At 40.9% G+C, this 25316-nt stretch overlaps 2 protein-coding genes across 2 annotated transcripts in view; both read left to right on the top strand.

The window, feature by feature from the left end:
* The first annotated feature begins 307 nt into the window (after positions 1–307).
* Positions 308–5543, top strand: gpr78b (G protein-coupled receptor 78b). Its single transcript, XM_062067044.1, has 3 exons — positions 308–972; positions 2835–2948; positions 5309–5543. The coding sequence occupies exons 1-3, from the start codon at positions 308–310 to the stop codon at positions 5541–5543; spliced, it is 1014 nt and encodes a 337-aa protein (XP_061923028.1).
* A 12054-nt stretch (positions 5544–17597) lies between these two features.
* Positions 17598–25316, top strand: part of LOC133662304 (carboxypeptidase Z-like) — a 71803-nt gene continuing 64084 nt past the window's right edge. The window contains exons 1-2 of the mRNA XM_062066190.1: positions 17598–17818; positions 18469–18498. Of these exons, the coding sequence (XP_061922174.1) occupies positions 17641–17818; positions 18469–18498 (208 nt within the window). The 5' untranslated portion in view covers positions 17598–17640. The remainder of the gene's footprint in view (positions 17819–18468; positions 18499–25316) is intronic.

A 25316-nucleotide genomic window follows, 5' to 3' on the forward strand; every position in this document is an offset into this window, starting at 1 on the left:
GGCCCGCGGGCCGTAGTTTGGGGACCCCCTAGGCTGAGGAATACTTTTGCGTAAAATGAATAACTGACACCTGACATGCGCTCCACGTCAAACGTGGATGATATATACGCACAGCGCGTTTTGACCTTAGGGAGAGCAGCCCTGGGCCCCTGACCCCGGGACAGACCGGGGGGGGGGGGGGGGGGGGGGGGGGGGGGGGGGGTGACCACGTGTGTCGTCACCCTAGCTTCAGCACGCTGGCCAGCACCCATGAAAGTCTCCGTCCTCCAGCAGCTCATCCTCTTCGTCCGCGCCGGGTTGGGACATCATGGACCTCCCGGATGTTCTCTCCGCCGCCTTCCTCGTCGCGGTGGCTCTCGTCTCGCTCCTCTCCAACGCGCTGGTGCTGCTCTGCTTCCTCCACAGCACCGAGATCCGCCGCCAAGTCCCCGGCGTCTTCGTCATGAACTTGTCTCTCTGCAACATCCTGATCGCCCTGCTCAACATGCCCGCCACCACCGCCGGCATCCTTCGGCGTCAGCAGCCCTTCGGGGACCGCTGGTGCAGCACGGTGAGCTTCATGGACACCTTCCTCACCACCAATGCAATGTTGAGCACGGCGGCGCTCAGCATCGACCGCTGGATCGCGGTCGTCTTCCCGCTGAGCTACTCCACCAAAATGCGCTACAAGGACGCGGCGGTGATGGTGTGCTACTCCTGGATGCACTCCTTCACCTTCTCCCTCACGGCGCTGCTCTTCTCCTGGCTGCGCTACAGCGACGCCTTTGCGTCGTGCACCCTGCAAAGAGGCGGCGGCGACCGGCTGAAGTTCGCCGTCTTCACCGCGGTCTTCCACGCCGGAAGTTTCGCGCTGTCGCTGCTCACGCTGTGCGTCACCTACCTGAAAGTGCTCCAGGTGGCCAGGTTCCACTGCAAGAGGATCGACGTGATCACCATGCAGACCCTGTTCCTGCTGGTGGACGTCCACCCGAGGTAAGTCCTGCGCCAGGGAGGGACTTTTGGTCACTTTTGCGCAACTTGTCACCTCAATGACGTCATCAACATATAGCATTAACTGAATGCAGCTGAGATAGGCTCCAGCACCCCCGCGACCCCGAACGGGACAAGCGGTAGGAAATGGATGGATGGATGTTTTGCCATTTGGAGTTCTATAATTGTTTGTATGCAGAACATTGCTAAAAAAATAAATAGAGAAAATGCTACGTTTTTTAATGTTTACAATGATACAATTACAAAACGTACAACTAATAAAAAAAGAAAAAACGAATCTCTTCCATATAAAACAATACCAAAAAAAAAAAAAAAGAATCCAAATTTACCCCCAAAATATGTGAATACAACCTCCACAATCCAATTTGACAGAAATGTATCTATTTGTAAAATTAATCACCAAAAAAGTTTAAAAAAAACACAAAAAGTGAGCATTTTTGTAATATTATTATTATTATCCATCCATTTTCCTACCGCTTCTCCCTTTTGGGGTCGCGGAGGGTGCTGGAGCCTTATTTTATTTGATTATTTTTTTTAATTTTTATTAATCAGTCCAATAAAATAACACACACCAATACCATCCATCCATCCATTTTCTACAGCTTGTCCCTTTCGGGGTCGTGGGGGTGCTGGACCCTTGTTTTGTTTTATTTATTTTTTTATTTTTTTAATTAATCAGTCCATCAAAATAACACACAACAATACCACAATAATACAATTCCAATTCCAAACCCGGTTTTATAGCAACATTCAGAATAGCAATCAACAGAGCAACTGAGAGGACACACAAACATGACACAAAACAATCCAAAAGTAGTCAAAGCAAAAATGAATAATATCAACAACAGTATCAATATTAATAATATTAATAATAATTCCAACATAACAGTGATTACAAATCCCCCATTGACATTATCATCACAGCCATTTATAAAAAATAAAATACAAACATTTAAAAAATGAACAATAGTGTGGCAGTGGCTTACACTTGCATCGCATCTCATTAGATTGACAACACATCGTGTCCAATATTTTTTACAAAGATAAAAAAAAAGAAGTAATATTTTAGGTTCATTTAATAGTTAGAACACATATATGATGCATTATTATCTAAACTAAATGCAGTTTTTTGTACTGATATCATTTCCATAGCTTGTGTATACCAGTCAGTATGTATTATGTGTGTATACCAGTCAGTATGAGTTGGACTATCAACATCTATCCATTTTTGTAGTATTACCCTTTTTGTTATGATGCATATTTTTTACATTTTCCTGAGGGACCTCTCTTGCAGGAATCAATAAAGTACTATTTATTTATCTATTGAAATAAATGCATTTTTACTCTTTGATGACACGTTACTAAATTGATGCAGATCACCAAGAATACAAGTTTGTAGTGTCATTGGGGTGCTTATATTTAGGAATGTGATTGCATTTTTGTAACATTAATACTGCATTGTTGGGCTCAAAAATAGACATTTAGTGTAAATATAGAACAAATAAAATCCTTTACTAATAAATAATGTAAATATAAAATGTACAACTGAATTAAAATCTAAATAAACACAGGCAAAGTTCTGATCTACATTAGAATGCACAATCATTTGATTTGCAATTGAACTCAAACAATTTACAAAATAAGAACATTTCAGGGCTCAATGGTATTTAAAAAAAACTATACTGTATACAATTCTAATAAAACTAGACGTTTCCCCCATAATATCTCAATTAAAACCTGTACAATTAAATTAAAAAAACATTAGTTTTTAAATACATGCCATAGAGCAAGTGTAAGTCCAAGTGTCTTCATTTGAGTGTGAATTATAAATCCTATTTTTTCAGAGTGAAGCAGCGATGTGTTGCGGAGCAAAAGAGGCGGAAACTGAGAGCCACCAAGAAGATCAGCATCTTTATCGGCTCCTTCCTTGTCTGCTTTGCTCCCTACGTGATCACCAGGTACCATTCAAGATTTGGATTGTTCACTATCTAGCAAAAAAAACCATGCAAAAATGTGCATTTTTCCTCAAAATATTGGGGTCTTTTTCAAAATTCAATTGAGTTTACTGGGATTAATCACAATTCAAAAAGATTTTAACAGCACTTGTATTTACTGAATTTTTCGGACTATAAGGCGCACTTAAAATACTTTCATTTTCTCAAAAATCAACAGTGCGCCTAATGTACGGAATAATTCTGGTTGTGCTTACCGACCTCGATGCAATTTTATTTGGTACATGGTGTAATGATAAGTGTGACCAGTAGATGGCAGTCACACATAAGAGATACGTGTAGACTGCAATACGATGGCAGTCAGACATAAGAGATATGCGGAGACTGCAATATGACGCCAGTAAACAACACCAAAACTTTAAATGTTCCATTGAAAATATAGAACATTACACACGGCACTCAAAAATCTGTCAAAACGTTTTAGTATGACTTTGAAGCCGCACCGTTTGATGGATTGTCTGCCCATTACGGCTACCATAGTCAGAGATACAAATATTACTATGGTGTGTGTATAAGGACCGCAAAATGGCACCCATTAGCAGACATATTATCTGGTGTTTTGTTTCACAATATTATGCAAAACCAACTTTTCTTACCTTCTGGTACCTGCTGATGTGTATTTGAGATCTGCTTAAGTCCTGAATATTTGCGCACGTGCGCCACTGCAGTCCGTGTTGACACCGTAGTCGATAAGCTTCTTCTTTTTCACTATCTTCTTGTTATGGGACATTCACCCTCTGCTGTTGCCATTTCTAATATAAAGTAGTATAAAGTTTAGGGATGTCCGATAATATCGGACTGCCAATATTATCGGCCGATAAATGCTTTAAAATGTAATATCGGAAATTATCGGTATCGGTTTCAAAATTATCGGTTTCAAAAAGTAAAATTTATGACTTTTTAAAACGCCACTGTGTACACGGACGTAGGGAGAAGTACAGAGCGCCAATAAACCTTAAAGGCACTGCCTTTGCGTGCCAGCCCAATCACATAATATCTACGGCTTTTCGCACACACAAGTGAATGAAAGGCATATTTGGTCAAAAGCCATATAGGTCACACTGAGGGTAGTCGTATAAACAACTTTAACACTGTTACAAATATGCACCACACTGTGAACCCACACCAAACAAGAATGACAAACACATTTCGGGAGAAAATCCACACCGTAACACAACATAAACACAACAGAACAAATACCCAGAACCCCTTGCAGCACTAACTCTTCCGGGACGCTACAATATACACCCCCGCTACCCCTCCCCCCCCACCCCCCACCTCAACCCCGTCCCCCAAATCCCGTCCACCTCAACCTCCTCATGCTCTCTCAGGGAGAGCATGTCCCAAATTCCAAGCTGCTGTTTTGAGGCATGTTAAAAAAAAATAATGCACTTTGTGACTTCAATAATAAATATGGCAGTGCCATGTTGGCATTTTTTTCCATAACTTAAGTTGATTTATTTTGGAAAACCTTGTTACATTGTTAGGGGCATCACAAGAAAATTAGGCATAATAATGTGTTAATTCCACGACTGTATATATCGGTATCGGTTGATATCGGAATCGGTAATTAAGAGTTGGACGATATCGGAATATTGGATATCGGCAAAAAAGCCATTATCGGACATCTCTAATAAAGTTGTAACTTATATCTCGCTATCAAAGCGCTAAAAACTACCGGTGTAGTGAGTTTACATAATTCACCCACAGAACTTTAGTTATTAGAGAGTTCCTGTCGGACGGGTTTTCACGGGACACATTTCCGGCGTTGTTGTTGTACTATTGAGCCACGAATGAGGAGATGCTGCTCCGTTATTGATTTAAGTAAAGTCTAAATGTCATTAAAACCATTGGCTCCATCTTTTGACACTTCTTCCACTCCCGTCCTTGCACGCTACACGGCTACAACAAAGATGACGGGGAGAAGACGCTGTCGAAGGTGAGCCACGCAAATAAGACCGCCAACAAAACGGCGCATCCTGAAGCGACTGTCAGAAAGCGGCTTGAAGATAATCTGTAAAACAAAATCTATGCAACATTTTGACCAAAGAACCACCGTTACATGTTATGTGGACCACAAGGAAGTGTTTTACGTTTAGAAAAAAATCATAATATGACCCCTTTAATGCGTCTTATAATCCGGTGCACCTTTTGTATGAATAAAGACCTGAATAGACGTGCTCATCGGCAGTGCGCCTTTTAATCCGGTGCGCCTTATGGTCCAGAAAATATGGTAGCTTTATTTTACCAATTGAATTTTCGAAAATGTACTTTTGTCCAGACTGACTCGGTTCCTTTCTTTTCAGGTTAGCGGAGCTCCTCCCCTTTGTGGACGTTAACCGTCGCTGGGGCATCATCAGCAAGTGCCTGACGTACAGCAAGGCCGCCTCAGACCCCTTCGCCTACTCCCTCTTGCGCCAGCAGTACAAGAAGGTAGCGATTCGTGTCTTCAACCGCCTGCTCCGTCGCAACCTCCCGTCATCGGACCATAACAACTCGCTGGACACGGAGAGCGACTATTGCCTGCAGAGGGTCAGCTAGCATCCCGTAGCTGCGTGGCGGTAAAATAAAAACAAACCCCTAGTGGGTAGCGAGGTGTTCGTGGGAGTCGGCCAAGGCCAGACTGATTGCATCGAAAGGGCGAGGCAGCTTTAGAAAACAAGGGGGGGTGAGTCTTTGGCCTGATGATGAATCCATTCCACCAGACAGGTTATGGGATTGTTCTCCAAGTTTTTGGACTTTTGGGACGACCAATTTTGGGAGCTCCTATGAGGAGTCAACGGTCTGTAGCTTTCCGAGAAAGACTTAGGGTTCGTCGGCTGGCTTTTTAGTCACTGTTCAGTCCAAAATTCTCTTGAACAGTAGCTGTCTTGTGATGTTTTCATAGGATCTGATATTTGCTCCAAATTGGACATTTTTAAACAGTGCTTAAAGGCCTACTGAAATGACATTTTCTTATTTAAACGGGGATAGCAGATCCATTCTATGTGTCATACTTGATCATTTCGCGATATTGCCATATTTTTGCTGAAAGGATTTAGTAGAGAACATCGACGATAAAGTTTGCAACTTTTGGTTGCTGATAAAAAAAGCCTTGCCTGTACCAGAAGTAGCGTGACGTCGCAGGTTGAAGGGCTCCTCACATTTCCCCATTGTTTACACCAGCAGCGAGAGCAATTCGGACCGAGAAAGTGACGATTACCCCATTAATTTGAGCCAGGATGAAAGATTTGTGGATTAGGAACGTGAGAGTGAAGGACTAGAGTGCAGTGCAGGACGTATCTTTTTTCGCTCTGACCGTAACTTAGGTACAAGGGGTCATTGGATTCCACACTCTCTCCTTTTTCTATTGTGGATCACGGATTTGTATTTTAAACCACCTCGGATACTATATCCTCTTGAATATGAGAGTCGAGAACGCGAAATGGACATTCACAGTGACTTTTATCTCCACGACAATACATCGGTGAAGCACTTTACCTACGGAGCTAACGTGATAGCATCGTGCTTAAATGCAGATAGAAACAAAAGAAATAAGCCCCTGACTGGAAGGATAGACAGAAGATCAACAATACTACCAAACACTGGACCTGTAACTACACGGTTAATGCTGTACCACCGGACGAAGCCTACCAATGCTGTTGCTAATGACGCCATTGAAGCTAACTTAGCTACGGGACCTCGACAGAGCTATGCTAAAAACATTAGCTATCCACCTATGCCAGCCCTCATCTGCTCATCAACACCCTTGCTCACCTGCGTTCCAGCGATCGACGGCGCGACGAAGGACTTCACCCGATCATCGATGCGGTCGGCGGCTAGCGTCGGATAGCGCGTCTGCTATCCAACTCAAAGTCCTCCTGGTTGTGTTGCTGCAGCCAGCCGCTAATACACCGATCCCACCTACAGCTTTCTTCTTTGCAGTCTCCATTGTTCATTAAACAAATTGCAAAAGATTCACCAACACAGATGCCCAGAATACTGTGGAATTTTGCGATGAAAACAGAGCTGTTTGTATTGGGATACAATGTGTCCGAATACTTCCGCTTCAACCATTGACGTCACGCGCAAACGTCATCATACCTAGACGTTTTCAACCGGAAGTTTCCCGGGAAATTTAAAATTGCACTTTATAAGTTAACCCGGCCGTATTGGCATGTGTTGCAATGTTAAGATTTCATCATTGATATATAAACTATCAGACTGCGTGGTCGGTAGTAGTGGGTTTCAGTAGGCCTTTAAACTCTGCTTCAACCAAAAAAAAGGACAGTGCACATATTTTACCCCAAAACCGTGGTTTTGTGTTTTTATGTCATTTTGATTAGTAATCAGATTACTTCAATAATATAAATAGCAAATATAACTGATTTATAAATACACCAATTTGAAATGATCATGATTATCACCGTTGTCATTTCGCATGTATTTTCATTATATTTATGATTTTATAAAGAAAAATACATCAAAACATGCTTTTTAAAAATTCCTTAAGGGTCATTGACTGGCTTTTAAGTCACTGTAAGTAAAAATGTTAATCATACGCACAATAAGGTTATTATGGTTGTTTGTTGATATTGTTTTCCTAAATATTTTGATTATAGTATGGATTCTGTCAAGAAAACCTACCAAACTGCTAATATAATAGCATATATAATACAATAGTTCCTTAAAAGTAGGCCATTCAAGGCTATGTTGAATGTATTATGTATTGTCAGGAAACCCAACCAAAATATCCTCCAGGTCAATTGGCCAGCTTTTTAGTCACGGTTTATTATTATTAGGTTTGTTATTATGCTTCTTGGTATTTTTGTCTTAAGGGCATTAATGTATCATCTGTAATTCAAAACTGTTTTAGTGCCAGATTGAATATGAATATCAATACCGTTTACTGTTCTTTGTACATGTGACTAGGTAACAGGGCTAATGTGCAATAAAACCTGTTGATTGGGTAATTATTGTCATTTATTCTTACTTAAAAATAGTTTTTTATTTAGATAGTACTGTATGGACATGAGTCACCATGATACCGTAGTTTCCGGACCATAGGGCGCACCGGATTATAAAGCACCCTGCCGATCAATGGTCTATTTGCGATCTATTTTCATATATAATGCGCTCCGGGTTATAGGGTGCATTAAAGGAGTCATATTATTATATATTTTTTTTTATATTGAAAACACTTCCTTGTGGTCTACATAACATGCAATGGTGGTTCGTTGGTCAAAATGTTGCATAGATGGGTTATACTTGTATGGCGCTTTTCTACCTTCAAGGTACTCAAAGCGCTTTGACAGTATTTCCACATTCACCCATTCACACACACATTCACACACTGATGGCGGGAGCTGCCATGCAAGGCGCTAACCAGCAGCCATCAGGAGCAAGGGTGAAGTGTCTTGCCCAAGGACACAACCGACGTAACTAGGATGGTAGAAGGTGGGGATTGAACCCCAGTAACCAGCAACACTCCGATTGCTGACACGGCCACTCTACCAACTTCGCCACGCCGATGATGTTTTACAGATAATTTTCAAGTCGCTTTTCTTACACTCGCTTTGGTAGCGTCTTTTCTCCGTCATCTTTGTTGTAGCGGTGTAGCGTGCAAGGACGGGAGTGGAATAGGTGTCAAAAGATGGCGCTAACTGGTTTAATGACATTCAGACTTTACTTAAATCAATGACGGAGCAGCATCTCCTCATCCGCCGGAAATGTGTCCCGTGAAAAACGGTCCAACCGGAACTCTCTGATAACTAAAGTTCCTTGGGTGAATAATGTAAACTCACTAGACCGGTATGTTTTAGCGCTTTCATGGTGAGTTTACTGACAGATATAAGTAAGAACTTTACACTACTTTATATTAGAAATGGCAATAGTGGAGGATGAATGTCCCATAACAAGAAGATAGAGAAAAGAAGAAGCTTATCGACTACGACGGACGCGCGCAATTTTTCAGGACTTATGCAGATCCCAAACACAGATCAGCAGGTACCAGAAGGTAAGAAAAGTTGCTTTTGAATAATATTGCGAAACAAAACGCCAGATAATATGTCTTACCTTATACACACTCCATAATAAAACTCCAATGTTGAAGCACAGCACAATCCATCAAGCGCTGTGCCTTCATAAATATATAGATTTAATAGGCAGTGGACCAAAGTTGTACTAAAACATTTTGATAGATTTTTGAGCGCTGTGTGTAATGTTCTATATTTTCAATGGAACATATAAAATGTTGGTGTTTATTTGGGTCATATTGCAGTCTAGACTAGACTTAGACTTCCTTTTTATTGTCATTCAAATTTGAACTTTACAGCACAGATAAGAACAAAATTTCGTTACATAAGCTCATGGTAGTGCAGGATAAAAAAAGCAATAAGGTGCATATATAAATAAATAAATATATATAAATAATATATAAATATATATATAAAATAAATAAATATTTATAAATATATATAAATAAATAAATAGATTACTGTACAGATAAATATATTGCACTTTCTCACATGCGTCCACCTTTATGGATGTATGTTATATTGTCTTTTTTATTCCAGCGATAATTTTATTCTACATTATCTCTTGTGAGTGACTGCCATTATATTGCAGTCAACATGTATCTCTCATGTTTGTCTGCCATATACTGGTCACACTTATCATTACACCATGTACCAAAATAAATAGCTTTGAGGTCGGTAAACAAAACCAGAATTATTCCGTACATTAGGCGCACCGTTATAAGGCGCACTGTCGAGTTTTGAGGAAAAAAAAGGATTTTAAGTGCGCCTTATAGTCCGGAAAATACGGTAAGAGAACTAAATGTTACTATTATCGTCTAAAGGAAATAACTTGATGGACTGCTTGACACACAAACAGTAGCTTTCTGTTAGCCAAAGGGAATGACAGGACGAAATAGTGAAAGTCAACAACTCGGCAGCAGTTTAGCGTAAATGTGTGAGATTGTGAGAAATGGTCATCAAAGAACTCTTAGTTTGGCTGTAGGAAGGAAGCTGTGCAATATTTAATCACTAGAAGCTGACAAAGAGACACGAACAGGGAGCTCTCTACACAAGACACCAACCACAGTTATGGTGTATAATGTACAAATTAAATACAAAACCCAAGATCATTTCTCGATGCTGTCTGCTTTTTAACATGAGCATAGCCATTAAAGACCTAATATTTGTAATCTGTGCCAATATTACAGCGGACATCACAAGAAACAGGTTGTACGGATTTGCTAATCCTCGTGTGATGTCATAGGTCAACCGGAAAAGTAATTCAGTTATCCACGCTAAAATGAAATAAGTGCCAAAACTCGCATTTCAGAACATGCATGGAGACTTGGACTTCACACGTAGGTGTGAAAATACAAAAAAAAAAAAAAAAAGACAATAAGTAGGTTATAAATTCTGTGAATCAGTTGTTGTGTATCTAGCTTAGCCTTCTACTGTGACAATAGCATCACCGTCCACCGGCAAAATAAATAAATATTTTTTTCTAAAAACTGCTGTTGATCGTAGCGTGGTTCTGTTTGAGCCGCCATTGTTTACAAGTTTTCAAAGCAGCAGCAGTGATTATATTGTGCGATATATATGATATATTGACATGATATAAAATAGAAAAACATTTTACTGTTGATATACACATGGATATGTCCAGGATTTAGCATAGGAGCAATACAGACTTTGTAGAAGTTTAACCTTAGTGTACAGTTACAGACGTGTAGCCTGGCGCTCTGATTCCTTTTTTTAATCCGCCCGTATGGATGGGAATCAAAAACTGTTTCTTTGTTAGGAACCGGTTCCCAGTGTATCGGTTCCTTGGAACCGCTTGCCAATTTTTTAATCGATTCCCTTATCGATGCCAGTGGTTGGTAATGACCTCTTTACGCACTTTGCATAGTGACGTTAGAATGCAAAATGGCGGTGCCCTGGCGAAACATACGCTCTCGAGTTGACCACATCTAACAAGAAATGATTGCAACAGCGCTACTTGTAAGAACTGCAAGATTGCTACTTCATACGGACAATATGCTGGAACATACAACGACAATAAATGAACGTTGCGTTTTTGAACCGTGTCGATCTCATCCCAGCAGCAATAACGCTAGCACGTCATCTGCCGTAAATACAACAGGTACTAACTATTATGTTAGCACTATCACCTGTTAAATTGAAATGAAAGCCTTCTCAATTAGATGAGCAAGATGGTAGACAGATTATGACTGGCTCCGAGGTGGGCAGTAAGTACTAGTGAAGTGTATTTCTGGTCTTGTCACCCCCTCCCGGGCAGGAGGGCAACACGGCAGTGCGGCTGGATCAAAAGAGATGTCGGAGACGCTTTGCTGAACAAAAAGTTGCTTTATTACAAGAGAGCGTCAGTAAACAGGTCTGCAGTACCCGGAAGAGCCTAGGTAAAAAATATAAGGACTCCTTAACTGGAGAAGCCAAACCACCAGCACAACCTGACCATGTAAGGAGATGTTTGTGTGTAGTGACTGGGAAGACAACAGATGTATACCATAACTTGTAGGTTTGACGTTTAAGATAAACATGGAACCTCTACTCCAGGAGAGAGCTATAACTTTTGCATTCAGAAGCCTGGTTTTATTGCTTCTTCTCGTGAGAGAGCTAATTCCAGTCCACATGCAAATGTCCAACTAAGGCTCCTTCTCAATCATTATTTACTTAAACCTGGTGGTTCGCTTTCTCCAAGTTGGATATAAACATTCACCATACGTTGAACATAATATGAGTCAATTAATTAACTTCACTAGCTCCAGTTCATGTCTGACGCCTGGCGCTACAGCGTCTCCGTTTCACCAGGCCAATGTTCAATTGTAGTCGGAGAAAAGTTGCATGTTTTCCTGCAACCGCATTTTCACTCGGTCATTTTCATGATGGTGAAACTCATACAATTAGAATATTGTATAAAAGTCTGTTCATGTCAGCAATTCAACTTCAAATGTGAAAGTTAACAAAGTCATGCAAAGTGAGACATGTCAAGCGTATATTTGTTATAATTTTAATCATCATTTTGAAGACCCCACATTTTCTACAATGTTCAATTCACGATTTTCATAAACTGTAGGCCATGATAATCAAAGAAGGCTAAAAATATATTGTGTCGCATGTTATGGATATGATAGTTTCATCTTGTCAATCTAAACAAACCATTCTAATATTTTGAGTTCCACCAATATATTTTCTCGAGAGATGACACATTTTTTAAAGAATGTTAATATAAATGTTACATTCTTAAATACCGTATTTTCCGCACTATAAGGCGCACCTAAAAACCTCAAATTTCCTCAAAAGCTGACAGTGCGCCTTATAATCCGGTGCGCCTTATATATGGACCAATATTGAGCCACAACAGGTCTCGCAACTACGGTAACTACGCCGACTTAATTTTCACCCTTCTACGGCTGCTTACCGTAGAAGAAGAAGCGCTTCTTCTTCTACGGGGGAAAATTAAGTCGGCGGCTGATTACCATAGTTGCGAGACCTGAACTTTATGTAAAGACTCAAAAATGACTCCTATTAAGAGACACGCTTACGACGCAGAGTTTAAACTCAAGGCGATCAGTCACGCAGTAGAACACGGGAATAGAGCAGCAGCGAGAGAATTTAACATTAACGAATCAATGGTGCGGAAGTGGAGGAAGCAACATGATGACCTGCGCCAAGTAAAGAAGACTAAACAGAGCACTTGTACGCTGGCCGCGAAGCCGGTATCGTGGGCTGTTGGGCTATTTGGTGCACCTTTCACAGTCGGTCTTGCAGTTTGCCGTAGTAGTCCAGGCCAAGTTTGCCCTCCATCTCTGGCTAATGGTGATTGCCCAAACAACAAGTCGACAGGTGTGCAGAGCTCTCGTCTGAACATAAGGGCAGCCGGTTGCACTTCGTCAACTCTTGGACTACCGTTTAGTACGCCGACAGGACCAGTGACAGATGCAGGTTCCAGTCCTGCTGCTTGCAGCTGTAGAGGATCGCGAGCTAAGGCCAGGGTGCCATCTCAGGGTTGGGGAGGAGAGCTTTCCCCATGTGGAGGAGTTCAATTACCTTGGAGTCTTGTTCACGAGTGAGGGAAGAGTGGATCGTGAGATCGACAGGCGGATTGGTGCGGCGTCTTCAGAAATGCGGACGCTGTATCGATCCGTTGTGGTGATGAAGGAACTGAGCCGTAAGGCAAAGCTCTCAATTTACCGGTCAATCTACGTTCCCGTCATCACCTATGGTCATGAGTTTGGGTAATGACTGAAAGGACAAGATCACGGGTACAAGCGGCCGAAAGGTGTTTTCTCCGCCGGGTGGCGGGGCTCTCTCATAGAGATAAGTTGAGAAGCTCTGTCATCCGGGAGGAGCTCAAAGTAAAGCCGCTCCTCCTTCACATCGAGAGGAGCCAGATGAGGTGGTTCGAGTATCTTGTCAGGATGCCACCCGAACGCCTCCCTAGGGAGGTGTTTAGGGCACGTCCGACGGGTAGGAGGCCACGGGGAAGACCCAGGACACGTTGAGAAGACTATGTCTCCCGGTTGGCCAGGGAACGCCTCGGGATCCACCGGGAGGAGCTGCTGCCCCCGCGACCCGACCTCGGATAAGCGGAAGAAGATGGATGGATAGATGGATAGATGGATAGATGCCTCTCCAAGTATGCAGTGGTGTCCTGTGTTGCCAACTCCTTAGCAAGGGAAGTAGCTATTGGCTGTCCTAAAAGTCGCTAGATGACGGCATCGCCTCATTTGCATAATTTATGGAAATGGACGCTGTAGGGAAGATACAAAAGTGAGTTTTAAAAACAAGATAATTATGATTAAAAATGCATGTTACCTTTCTTCTTTTGAGTCTTAGTTGTTTTTTTAATCAAATTTGTTCTGCATTGATAAATGTTAGAGTATCAAATTTGGTCAAAAGAATGGAGGATGGTGATATTCACTTACGGACCATATCTAATGACTGGGTCATTAACATGAACGATGGAATTGGGACGATGCAATGATTTTATACTAGCTTGACATGCCAGTGAAGGAATGTTTACATTTACATCTCGCTCTTTGAACCAAGGCAGAAACAGTGGCGCATATTCACATGCACATGCACATTTCATTTGCAGTCCAGAGGCGTGTGGGTCTCCTCTCTGCACTGACATGAAGCGCTAGCTCGTGAGATGTTTACCTTTTGTCACAGAGAGACACACGCAGACGATTTTGAGGTTAATAAATGACTGAGGCTGTAGGCAAATCAAATTAGGTGATTTTTCAAATGTGGCAATAAAAAAAAATTTGCATTTAAAATTCCAGTAGAAACTTCCGGCTAGGAACTCGGAAATTCCAACTTCCCACTACAAATGGAACGCACCATAAAAGTCCAGACAACAAATGATTTCCGCATGCGAGATCAGCTGCAATTCCCTCCCGGTGAGATTCTCCGCTCCTCTCGTAGCACCAGCTGACCGGCAGCACCCGTCACTGCTCGTTGATGAGGCTTTCACCTCAAAAAACAAGTCTCAAAAGCACAAAAAAGTCTCCAATAACACCGGAAGAAGTCGCTAGATTTGTCGCTAGTAGCTGTTAACCAATAAAAGTAGCCAAGAAGATTGGAAAATTGCCAGATTTAGCGACAAAGTTGCTGAGATGGCAACACTGGTGGTGTCATCCAATTCTCTATCCCCAGGTGGTAGCAGACCTCACCGAAAACATAGGCCTCAAAGTTCCAATCTTGGTCCCTGTGAAGCTCCTTTTGTCTGCCGAACCTGCAGAACATCACATTGACCATGTTCTCAGCAGCGTTGTATGCAGCTCCACGTCTTGACGACATCACGGCCAGTAGAACCTGGAGCAAAGGCACTGCAGAGACTAAGTAAAGCTGAAGTGGGACATCCCTGTTGAGCCGTGGACCAGCTGGAGCAACTGCATTCCCAGGTTGCGGGGCATTCAGAGCTGAAGGATGTCACAGTTTCCTGACAGGTTCTTCTAGCGACGGTGGAAGAGGTGGTTGTGGATGACAAAGCTTGACTGTTGCGAGTGGAGGACTTGTCTCATTGTCCAGCATGGAGATGGCAGAGACTTTACTTATCCCACAATAGGGAATATAGCGACTAATGCTGTCAGACTCCACCCACTCTTGAACACAACCGGTGACAATGACTCTGTGCCGGGTCAACTTCTTCCTCCGACGGAGCGCGGTGGCGATGCAGACCTGTTGGTGGTGGCAATGCAGGCTTGCTTCTCTGGACTTCTCATTCTTTGAGGCCCAAATGCAGCATGGCCTTGGATATGTCCTCTACCGCTTTCCAGACCTGCTCAGTGGCCTTGTGGTTAGAGTGTCCGCCCTGAGACTGGAAGTCATACCAAAGACTATAAAAATGGGACTGCCTCCCTGCTTGGCACTCAGCATCAAGGGTTGGAATTGGGGGTTAAATCACCAAATGATTCCTGAGCACGGCCACCTCCCAGGGGGTGAAAATGGGTCAAATGGGATGGGTCAAATGCAGAGGATAATTTCACCACACCCAGTGTGTGTGACTATCGTTGGGACTTTAACTTAACTTTAAACTTTATTTCATAAGCAGGTCAAGTCCAATGATGCCAGCCAGCCAGAATCCCTCTAGCCCAGGGGTCGGCAACCTTTACCACTCAAAGAGCCATTTTGGCAAGTTTCACAAATTAAAGAAAGTAATGGGAGCCACAAAAATTTTTAAAAAATGAAAAACACTGCATACAAAGCTTAAATGCTTTGTGCTATGTTAACCAGGAGTCTCCGACACACGCACCGGCACGCACTTTAATGTGGAAATTTGATGTTAGTGCAGCCCGCGAGTTATAAACTAATGGCGCTTGATAGCGTCATACTTGCCAACCCTCTCACTTTTCCCAGGAGACTCCCGAATATCAGAGCGTGATGACACTGCATTTGGCGCCCTCTACAGTCTGCCCTAACAGTGTACCTGCTCGACCACACGTAGAATGCAATTTCAGCTTGCTCACGTAAGTGACAGCAAGGCGTACTAACTCAGCAGCCACACATCTTACACCAATACCCAGAATCCCATGCAGCCCTAACTCTTCCGCTCAACCAACGCACGGAGAGAGGGGGGGTGGGGTGGGGGGTGGGGTTGATGTGTGTGGGGATTTGGTGGTAGCGGGGGTGTATAATGTAGACCGGAAGAGTTAGGGCTGCATGGGATTCTGGGTAATGGTTGTGTTGTGTTTATGTTGTGTTACGGTGGGATGTTCTCCAGAAATGTGTTTTTCATTCTTTTTTGGTGTGGGTTCACAGTGTGGCGCATATTTGTAACGTAACAATGTTAAAGTTGTTTGATACGGCTACCGTCAGTGTAAGCTGTGTGGCTGATGAGTAAGTATGCTTTGCTGTCTCCTGTGTGTGCAAGTAATAACAACATGCAACATGTGGCTGGACTGGCACGCTGTATGTAAATGCTATAGAGGACAATTACTGCAGTGCAATTAGGGCACGCCCTTTATTTAGTAATTAGAGTGTAAATAGGATTATTTTTTCCCTGGGAGTAATTTATGAGAGACACTGACATCCATCAATCTCCTGGGAAAATCGGGGGGGGGTCGGCATGTATGTAGCTGAGCCGCATCAGAGTGGTCAAGGAGCCGCATGCGGCTCCGGAGCCGCGGGTTGCCGACCCCTGCTCTAGCCACTGTCACTGCAAGGGTCTTTTTGCCTGATGTTTTGGCCCTTTCTTAGGTGACAGTGGTGATCTGAAGCCTGATGTGCTTACCACCTGGAGGTTGGGGCCTCGCAGTGCCAGGCAGTGTACCAGGATCAGTGAGATGGTGGACCCAGTCTCCACCAGGGCCCCGCACCATCTCCCATCAATGTCGCAGTGCACATGTAGTTCCAGATCCAGTCCTAGAACACAATCGTGGTATTTTTTTTTGGGCAGTTTTCTCACTGTGCCACCCGGTTCTAATTTAATAGGCAGTAAATGTATTCTTTGGGAAATTGCGTGCGGTGTGCCCCAGTATTCCTGCGTCGGGGTTGTTTTGGGGGTGTGCTCGCAGCTTGGCAGATTGCATCCTTGTTGCTCTCCTCAAAGTTGGTGTGGCAGGCCGCCATTTTTTTCATTCAGGATATGCTCAACTCACTCTGCTCTGCTTCACCCTCCGCAACCCCGAAAGGGACAAGCGGTAGAAAATGGATTGATGATTTAGATTTAAGATTTAGAATTACATTTATATTTATATTTAAGATTTAAATTTAACTATAATATTTAGAGTCAACATTTATTTAAATATGAATATGATGAAAATTTGCTAAATGTGAGAAAAGTGAGCTAAATGATAAATCTGCTTGAAAAGTGTAACGGAACTTTCTCATTTGGCACCCCATGCGCACCTGCTTGCTACTTGGATTCACATTGGCCCACGGGTGTGACCAAGGAATATGGCCAAGTACGTCGTCCAAGTTACTTTTTAGTCAACAGTCAAGAGGGTAAGAAGTATTTGCTGTTTAGCATGGAGTCGCTTCTTGTCAGTGTGTTATCCGCTCAAATAAAAAAGTTCCACATCTTTGTAACTTGACCCCAAGTGCCTTAATGCTTCCAATAAAGTGGCAGCCAGAAGCAGAAGGGAGGGGAGTGCACGAAAACTTCCAAGCAGATTTGTATGACTTCTTTTAGGGAAACGTGCACTCGGTCTGCCTGCTTTGGCTGGTGTGTGGGCATCAGACACCACAGCTGCACCATGGAACACAGACGGTGGGAAATAAGTCTTTTCTTGCTGCTGCACGTGCAAAGTCTTCTTGTCTCAGCTTGGCCTCCCAGATGTGACGCACGGATCCGAGGTAAATGGCTTCTGAAGTTTTCCTTACTGTTAGATTTCGCACTACCGTACTTTTCTACAGTTTTAAAACGTTTTGGGGGCTCAAGAAAGTACTTATGTTATTTTTTCAAAATATTTTCTTGTGTTCTTTTATTGTGTGTGTGTGTGTGAGTGTGTTGATATGGAAGTGTGCATAATTGTGTTTGTATGTATTTTTTTAAACTCAATTTTAAAATGTTTTTTTTTTTACACATATTACTATTTTTTTGGTGTTTTATTAATTGAGGTTACACTCCAGCTGCAATATTACTTCGTTTTCTCACAGAAAAAAAAAATGGCAGTAGAAATGCTCTATTCCAGGAAACCTTTTAAAAAAACATCGAACATGCGGATAAATATGAAAAATAATAAGACAAAAAAACAACTTGACACTATTGACTTTTCACTGTACAGTGTCCTTTTTGAAAGGTGCTTTTAAATCAATTATTATTTTTATTATTATTATAATTAGATGCTTTTAACAACAATTTTTGCTATCAGTAATTTAGAATAGTGCAGGATTTGGAACTATTTGATTAAATGATACAGATATTTCTATTTGAGAAAGTATATTGATTGTACTTTGTACTTTCTGCTGCCTAACAAAGGTGCTAACACTCCACTGTCTTCCAGGTCACTGCAGTCCAATATTGGAAGAAAAACGTAAGTAAAGTCTTCCCATTGCAATTCCTCCGAAAACGGCCTCCTTGTTCCAATCCGGGCCTTTTTTTTTTTTTTTTACCAACATAACTCAGCCTAATGGAATGTGAGTCATAAAAGCGAGCGTGTGTATTTTTAGATGATCCATGGCTGCCATATGAAATATTCACATTCTAATTTCCAACACAGCGAGGAGCCTCCGGATAGATTCAATGCCCCCCCCCCATAGGAATGATCCGTTCCTAAGTCAAACTGTGGCCCCCATAATACTTTTAAGGGACATTTGAAATGACATACAAGCAGGGGAAATTGGGGCCCTGAGCAGAATCGTATTTTGAGGTGCCCTCATTGCAAATTTTTTCCACATTTTATTAATATGCACTTTTTTAATCAAATTTGATGCATGTTTTGTTTTTTCCTGAATTCCCAAGAAATAAATTGTTCAATAGTATATTATTTTAGTGCAAGAAAAACGTTTCACCAAGTTGCATATATTTCTGGCACATCCGCAGCCGAGATTCAGTTCCAGTCATACTTGCCAACCATCCCGATTTTCCCGGGAGAATCCCAAATTTCAGTGCCCCTCCCGAAAATCTCCCGGGGCAACCATTCTCCCGAATTTCTCCCGATTTCCACCCGGACAACAATATTGGGGGCGTGCCTTAAAGGCACTGCCTTTAGCGTCGGGAAGGGGTATGCTGCCTGCACAGTTTGTAGATCAGTCTTCTCCATTGAACACAGTGGCCGAACGGATATACTCATTCATGAACGGATTATATATATATATATATATATATATATATATATATATATATATATATATATATATATATATATATATATATATATATATATATATATATATATATATATATATATATATATATATAACGGACAGTGAGAATATCTGTGGGAAATGTGCAATCATATTCTTCAAAAATAGAGGAATATGTTTGTCACAGCTGGTTACACCACCGTTTTGTTAGTATTCTCCGGTGTTTTGTGTAAGTTCCTGTCCTGTGCTTTTATTTTGGCTGCTTTTTCTGGTTTTGTTGGTGTTTTCCCCCGGCTGCTTCACTTCTGTCCTGGAGCATTTCCCCTCACCTGTTTTCTGTTCGCAATCAAGACTATTTAAGTTGATTATTTTTCTACCTTCGTTGTCGGGACATCGATGATGCGATTCTCTATTCACTGGCAACTAGAGATGTCCGATAATGGCTTTTTTGCCGATATCCTATATTCCGATTTTGTCCAACTCTTAACTACCGATACTGATATCAACCGATACCGATATATACAGTCATGGAATTAACACATTATTATGGCTAATTTTGTTGTGATGCCCCGCTGGATGCATTAAACAATGCACCAAGGTTTTCCAAAATAAATCAACTCAAGTTATGGGAAAAAATGCCAAAATGGCACTGCCATATTTATTATTGAAGTCACAAGTGCATTATTTATTTTAACATGCCTCAAAACAGCAGCTTGGAATTTGGGACATGAGAGAGCATGAGGAGATTGAGGTGGGCGGGGTTGAGGTAGGGGTGGGGGTGGTAGGGGGTAGCGGGTAGTGGGGGGTATATATTGTAGCGTCCCGGAAGAGTTAGTGCTGCAAGGGGTTCTGGGTATTTGTTATGTTGTGTTTATGTTGTGTTACGGTGCGGATGTTCTCCCGAAATGTGTTTGTCATTATTGTTTGGTGTGGGTTCACAGTGTGGTGCATATTTGTAACAGTGTTAAAGTTGTTTATACGTCCACCCTCAGTGTGACCTGTATGGCTGTTGACCAAGTATGCCTTGCATTCACTTGCGTGTGTGAAAAGCCGTAGATATTGTGTGACTGGGCCGGCACGTAAAGGCAGTGCCTTTAAGGTTTAATGGCGCTCTGTACTTCTCCCTATGTCCGTGTACACAGCGGCAAATTAAAAACTCATACATTTTACTTTTTGAAACCGATACTGATAATTTTGAAACCGATACCGATAATTTCCGATATTACATTTTAAAGCATTTATCGGCCGATAGTATCGGCAGTCCGATATTATCGGACATCCCTACTGGAAACCATAGACGATCATTTGTGGACGCCATCTGCTCCAAGATTCCTGCGAGTGTTTTGCTGGGTTTCAGCAGTTTGTTTTGTTTTCTTTCATAGTCCGTCCGAGCAGAGCACTTTCCCGTTGCTCTCGCTTTTTGTTCGTTTATAAGTAAATACATTTTTTTACCTCACGCTGCTACCTCGTTCGTCTGCACCCTTAAAATCACAGCAACCTCCTGCGTCTTCCACGGTGCACCGCTTGTCAACGCTTGACACTTACATTATTCACATGAAGTAAACAACATAAAGCGGCAAAAATATTTTAATATTTAATAGGTCAAAAAACACTTCATGGTCTTTACTATAACCATATCTCAATTATTGTGCAGCAATGTGCAAACTGATTACAAAAGTACACTTCGCTCACTAAGTGCCCTGCAAAAAAGTACAGTAAATCCATAATGCAGGCTATAGAGCAGAGGTGTCAAAGTCGTTTTCACTGAGGGCTACTTTACAGTTATGTTTGGCCCCAGAGTGCCGCTTCTAACAGTGAATAATATTATTACACAATTTTTTCATACATTTTATTAGTAGATTTTTTTAAAACTAAAATGTAAAAAAAAATATGGTAAGTTGCAATAATTTCACCTCAAAATTGAGTGTATATTACTGTAAATGGAAAAATAGATTGCCAACACTAAATTGGCCCTAGTGTGTGAATGTGAGTGTGAATGATGTCTGTCTATCTGTGTTGGCCCTGCGATGAGGTGGCGACTTGTCCAGGGTGTACACCGCCTTCCGCCCGAATGCAGCTGAGATAGGCTCCAGCACCCCCTGCAACCCCAAAAGGGACAAGCGGTAGAAAATGGATGGATGGATGGAAAAACACTACTGCTTTTTTTATGTTTAAAAAAGGCAGCTCAGTTGCCAGAATTTTACTGTAAAATTTACGTTAGTTTTTTTTACTGTAAATAAAAAAGTTGCAATTTTACAATACAATTTTGGCACCTTAGCTGCCAGTTTTTGTTTTTGTTTTTTGTTTTTACCGCAAATCAACAACTGTAGATTTTTTGGTGTATTACTGTAAATGCCAAAACGGCACCCCAGTTTATTACAGAAAAAAAATAGTACTGTTTTTTTCATTTAGAGAAAAATGCTGTAAAAACCACAATACATTTCTAATTTTACCATGAAATCTGTTGCTACTTTTGCATTGCACAGTTTGATGGATAATTTGCTTTGTAATCATTATTATTAGGATTTATTTCTATCTAAAAAATGGTTTGAATGTTTGATAATATATTTTTGCCTAATTACACAATATTTAAGTTAGCATAATTTGCGATTACATGGAGTACATATATTTTTTTCTCTCCCAAAATACAAAGAAAGAATACATTTAGTAAGAAAAGTGACAGTACTTTATTGATACATAATATTTCCAGGCTTTCGAGGGCCAAATAAAATGAAGTGGCGGGCCACATCTGGCCCCCGGGCCTTGAGTTTGACACCTGTGCTATCGAGAACACACAAATCCCTTCTTCATTACATTGAAAATTTTGGACTTCCCAGACCTGATACATTTGCAAACCACTAAAACCATGCATGGTCTTACTCACGAGCCTTAAAGGGCTCATATTACGATTTGTTTCTACAAACCCCGTTTCCATACGAGTTGTGAAATTGTGTTAGATGTTAATATAAACGGAATACAAATCATTTTCAATCCATATTCAGTTGAATGCACTACAAAGACAACATATTTGATGTTCAAACTGATAAACATTTTTTTTTGTGCAAATAATCATTAACTTTAGAATTTGATGCCAGCAACACGTGACAAAGAAGTTGGGAAAGGTGTCAATAAATACTGATAAAGTTGAGGAATGCTCATCAAACACTTATTTGGAACATCCCACAGGTGAACAGGCAAATTGGGAACAGGTGGGTGCCATGATTGGGTATAAAAGTAGATTCCATGAAATGCTCAGTCATTCACAAACAAGGATGGGGCGAGGGTCACCACTTTGTCAACAAATGCGTGAGCAAATTGTTGAACAGTTTAAGAAAAACCTTTCTCAACCAGCTACTGCAAGGAATTTAGGGATTTCACCATCTACAGTCCGTAATATCATCAAAGGGTTCAGAGAATCTGGAGAAATCACTGCACGAAAGCAGCTAAGCCCGTGACCTTCGATCCCTCAGGCTGTACTGCATCAACAAGCGGCATCAGTGTGTAAAGGATATCACCACATGGGCTCAGGAACACTTCAGAAACCCACTGTCAGTAACTACAGTTGGTCGCTACATCTGTAAGTGCAAGCTAAAACTCTCCTATGCAAGGCGGAAACCGTTTATCAACAACACCCAGAAACGCCGTCGGCTTCGCTGGGGCTGAGCTCATCTAAGATGGACTGATACAAAGTGGAAAAGTGTTCTGTGGTCTGACGAGTCCACATTTCAAATTGTTTTTGGAAACTGTCTTGTCCTCCGGACCAAAGAGGAAAAGAACCATCCGGATTGTTATAGGCACAAAGTTGAAAAGCCAGCATCTGTGATGGTATGGGGGTGTATTAGTGCCCAAGACATGGGTAACTTACACATCTGTGAAGGCGCCATTAATGCTGAAAGGTACATACAGGTTTTGGAGCAACATATGTTGCCATCCAAGCAACGTTACCATGGACGCCCCTGCTTATTTCAGCAAGACAATGCCAAGCCACGTGTTACATCAACGTGGCTTCATAGTAAAAGAGTGCGGGTACTAGACAGGCCAGCCTGTAGTCCAGACCTGTCTCCCATTGAAAATGTGTGGCGCATTACAGTATGTGGGCTCTGTACCGAGGATGTTGTTGTGGCTTGTGCAGCCCTTTGAGACACTTGTGATTTAGGGCTATATAAATAAACATTGATTGATTGATTATGAAACCTAAAATACCACAACGGAGACCCCCGGACTGTTGAACAACTTAAGCTGTACATCAAGCAAGAATGGGAAAGAATTTCACCTGAGAAGCTTAAAAAATGTGTCTCCTCAGTTCCCAAACGTTTACTGAGTGTTGTTAAAAGGAAAGGCCATGTAACACAGTGGTGAACATGCCCTTTCCCAACTACTTTGTCACGTGTTGCAGCCATGAAATTCTAAGTTAAATATTATTTGCAAAAAAAAATAAAGTTAATGAGTTTGAACATCAAATATCTTGTCTTTGTAGTGCATTCAACTGAATATGGGTTGAAAAGGATTTGCAAATCGTTGTATTCCGTTTATATTTACAGTACATCTAACACAATTTCCCAACTCATATGGAAACGGGGTTTGTATAATATATAGAGTATTATTTTCACATCTTTTGAAGACCGGTTAAATTTAATATAAAGATTTTTTTTTTGTATCTTTCGAAAACCTGTTAAATATATTACATATAGATTATTTTCACATCTTTCGAAGACCTGTTAAATTAAATATATTAAATATATAGATTTTTTTTTTTTAATCTTTCAAAGACCTGTCAAATTAAATATATATTAAATCAGTAGATGATAATTTTCACATCTTTCAAAGACGTGTCAAATTAAATATATTAAATATATAAAGATGACAGAGACCCATCTTTCATAGATTTTCAAAACAGCTGACATCTGACAAAAGTTACTGTTGGTATCAGACTGTATGCGAGCACATTACCATTGTCAATAGTTTGATCTGTCCAATCATAGCCGGATGCCAGAAGGCGGGACATACACACCAGGGGCGGGACTTTAGTTTTTTGTATTGTTTTTTCAAATTAAATGTATATGACGTCATCACTTTGATTGACAGTTTGATAGAAAGTGGGTACTATAATCTCTCTGAGGGTCCAAATGTGGCTGCGGAACAAAATGTATGCAAAGTTTACACCAAAGCATATATTATCTAGACTAGTGATTCGCAAGCTGTGGTACGCGTCCCACTAGTGCAGGGGTGTCCAAAGTGCGGCCCGCAGCTAATTGTTTACCGGCCCGCCACACATTCTGGAAATGCTATTGCAAAAATAAAAAAGAACATTAAAAAAAGTGGAATGAGGTGAAATCTAATGAGAAAAAGTTGCAATGTTGACACAAAGCTGCCATGCAGGCTGGTTTTTTTTTTTGTCTTTTTTTCTTTTTCTTTTTTTTGCCATTGCTCAAAAAAAATAAAAAATAAAAAATAAAATCCATGTTATAATTAATTATTTTGAAAGCTCTAATTAGTTCAAATTTTTCACTTTAAAATGTTTTATGTGGTAAATATTGCATATATTGTGTAGTTGCCTTATAAAAACATTGTTTTCTTTGAAAAAAGAGCATAAAACAAACAAAATAATAGTTCAAACGTAAAATCAACAGACATATCTGAAGTTCATCTCGTAACTTAAGTGTTGAAAGTATTAAAAAAAAAAAACCTAATACAAATGTATCACTTTATGAGTGGGGCACCTTTTGGATCCCAAATATATTTTAGTGGTATTTTATTTATCTTTTCACTGTGATTACTCAAAAATATTAAATAATTAAAATCAATGGTGTCCTGCATTATTGATCTTTTAGGGCTCTAATTACTAAATACTGCATATTTCAGTTGTACTATAAAAAAACAAAGTTGTTTTTGACAGAAAAGCCATAAAACCTTTTTAAAAAAAAAGTTGATATAGAGATTTACTGTAAGCGTTAAATAAAAAATAATAAAATAATAAAAAAAATAATAATAAATAATAAAAATTATACTTATTTTTAACATTTTAATAACTGAGACCCGGGACCCC

The sequence above is a fragment of the Entelurus aequoreus genome, linkage group LG12 (genome assembly GCF_033978785.1).
Source record: "Entelurus aequoreus isolate RoL-2023_Sb linkage group LG12, RoL_Eaeq_v1.1, whole genome shotgun sequence".
NCBI classification, from domain to species: domain Eukaryota; kingdom Metazoa; phylum Chordata; class Actinopteri; order Syngnathiformes; family Syngnathidae; genus Entelurus; species Entelurus aequoreus.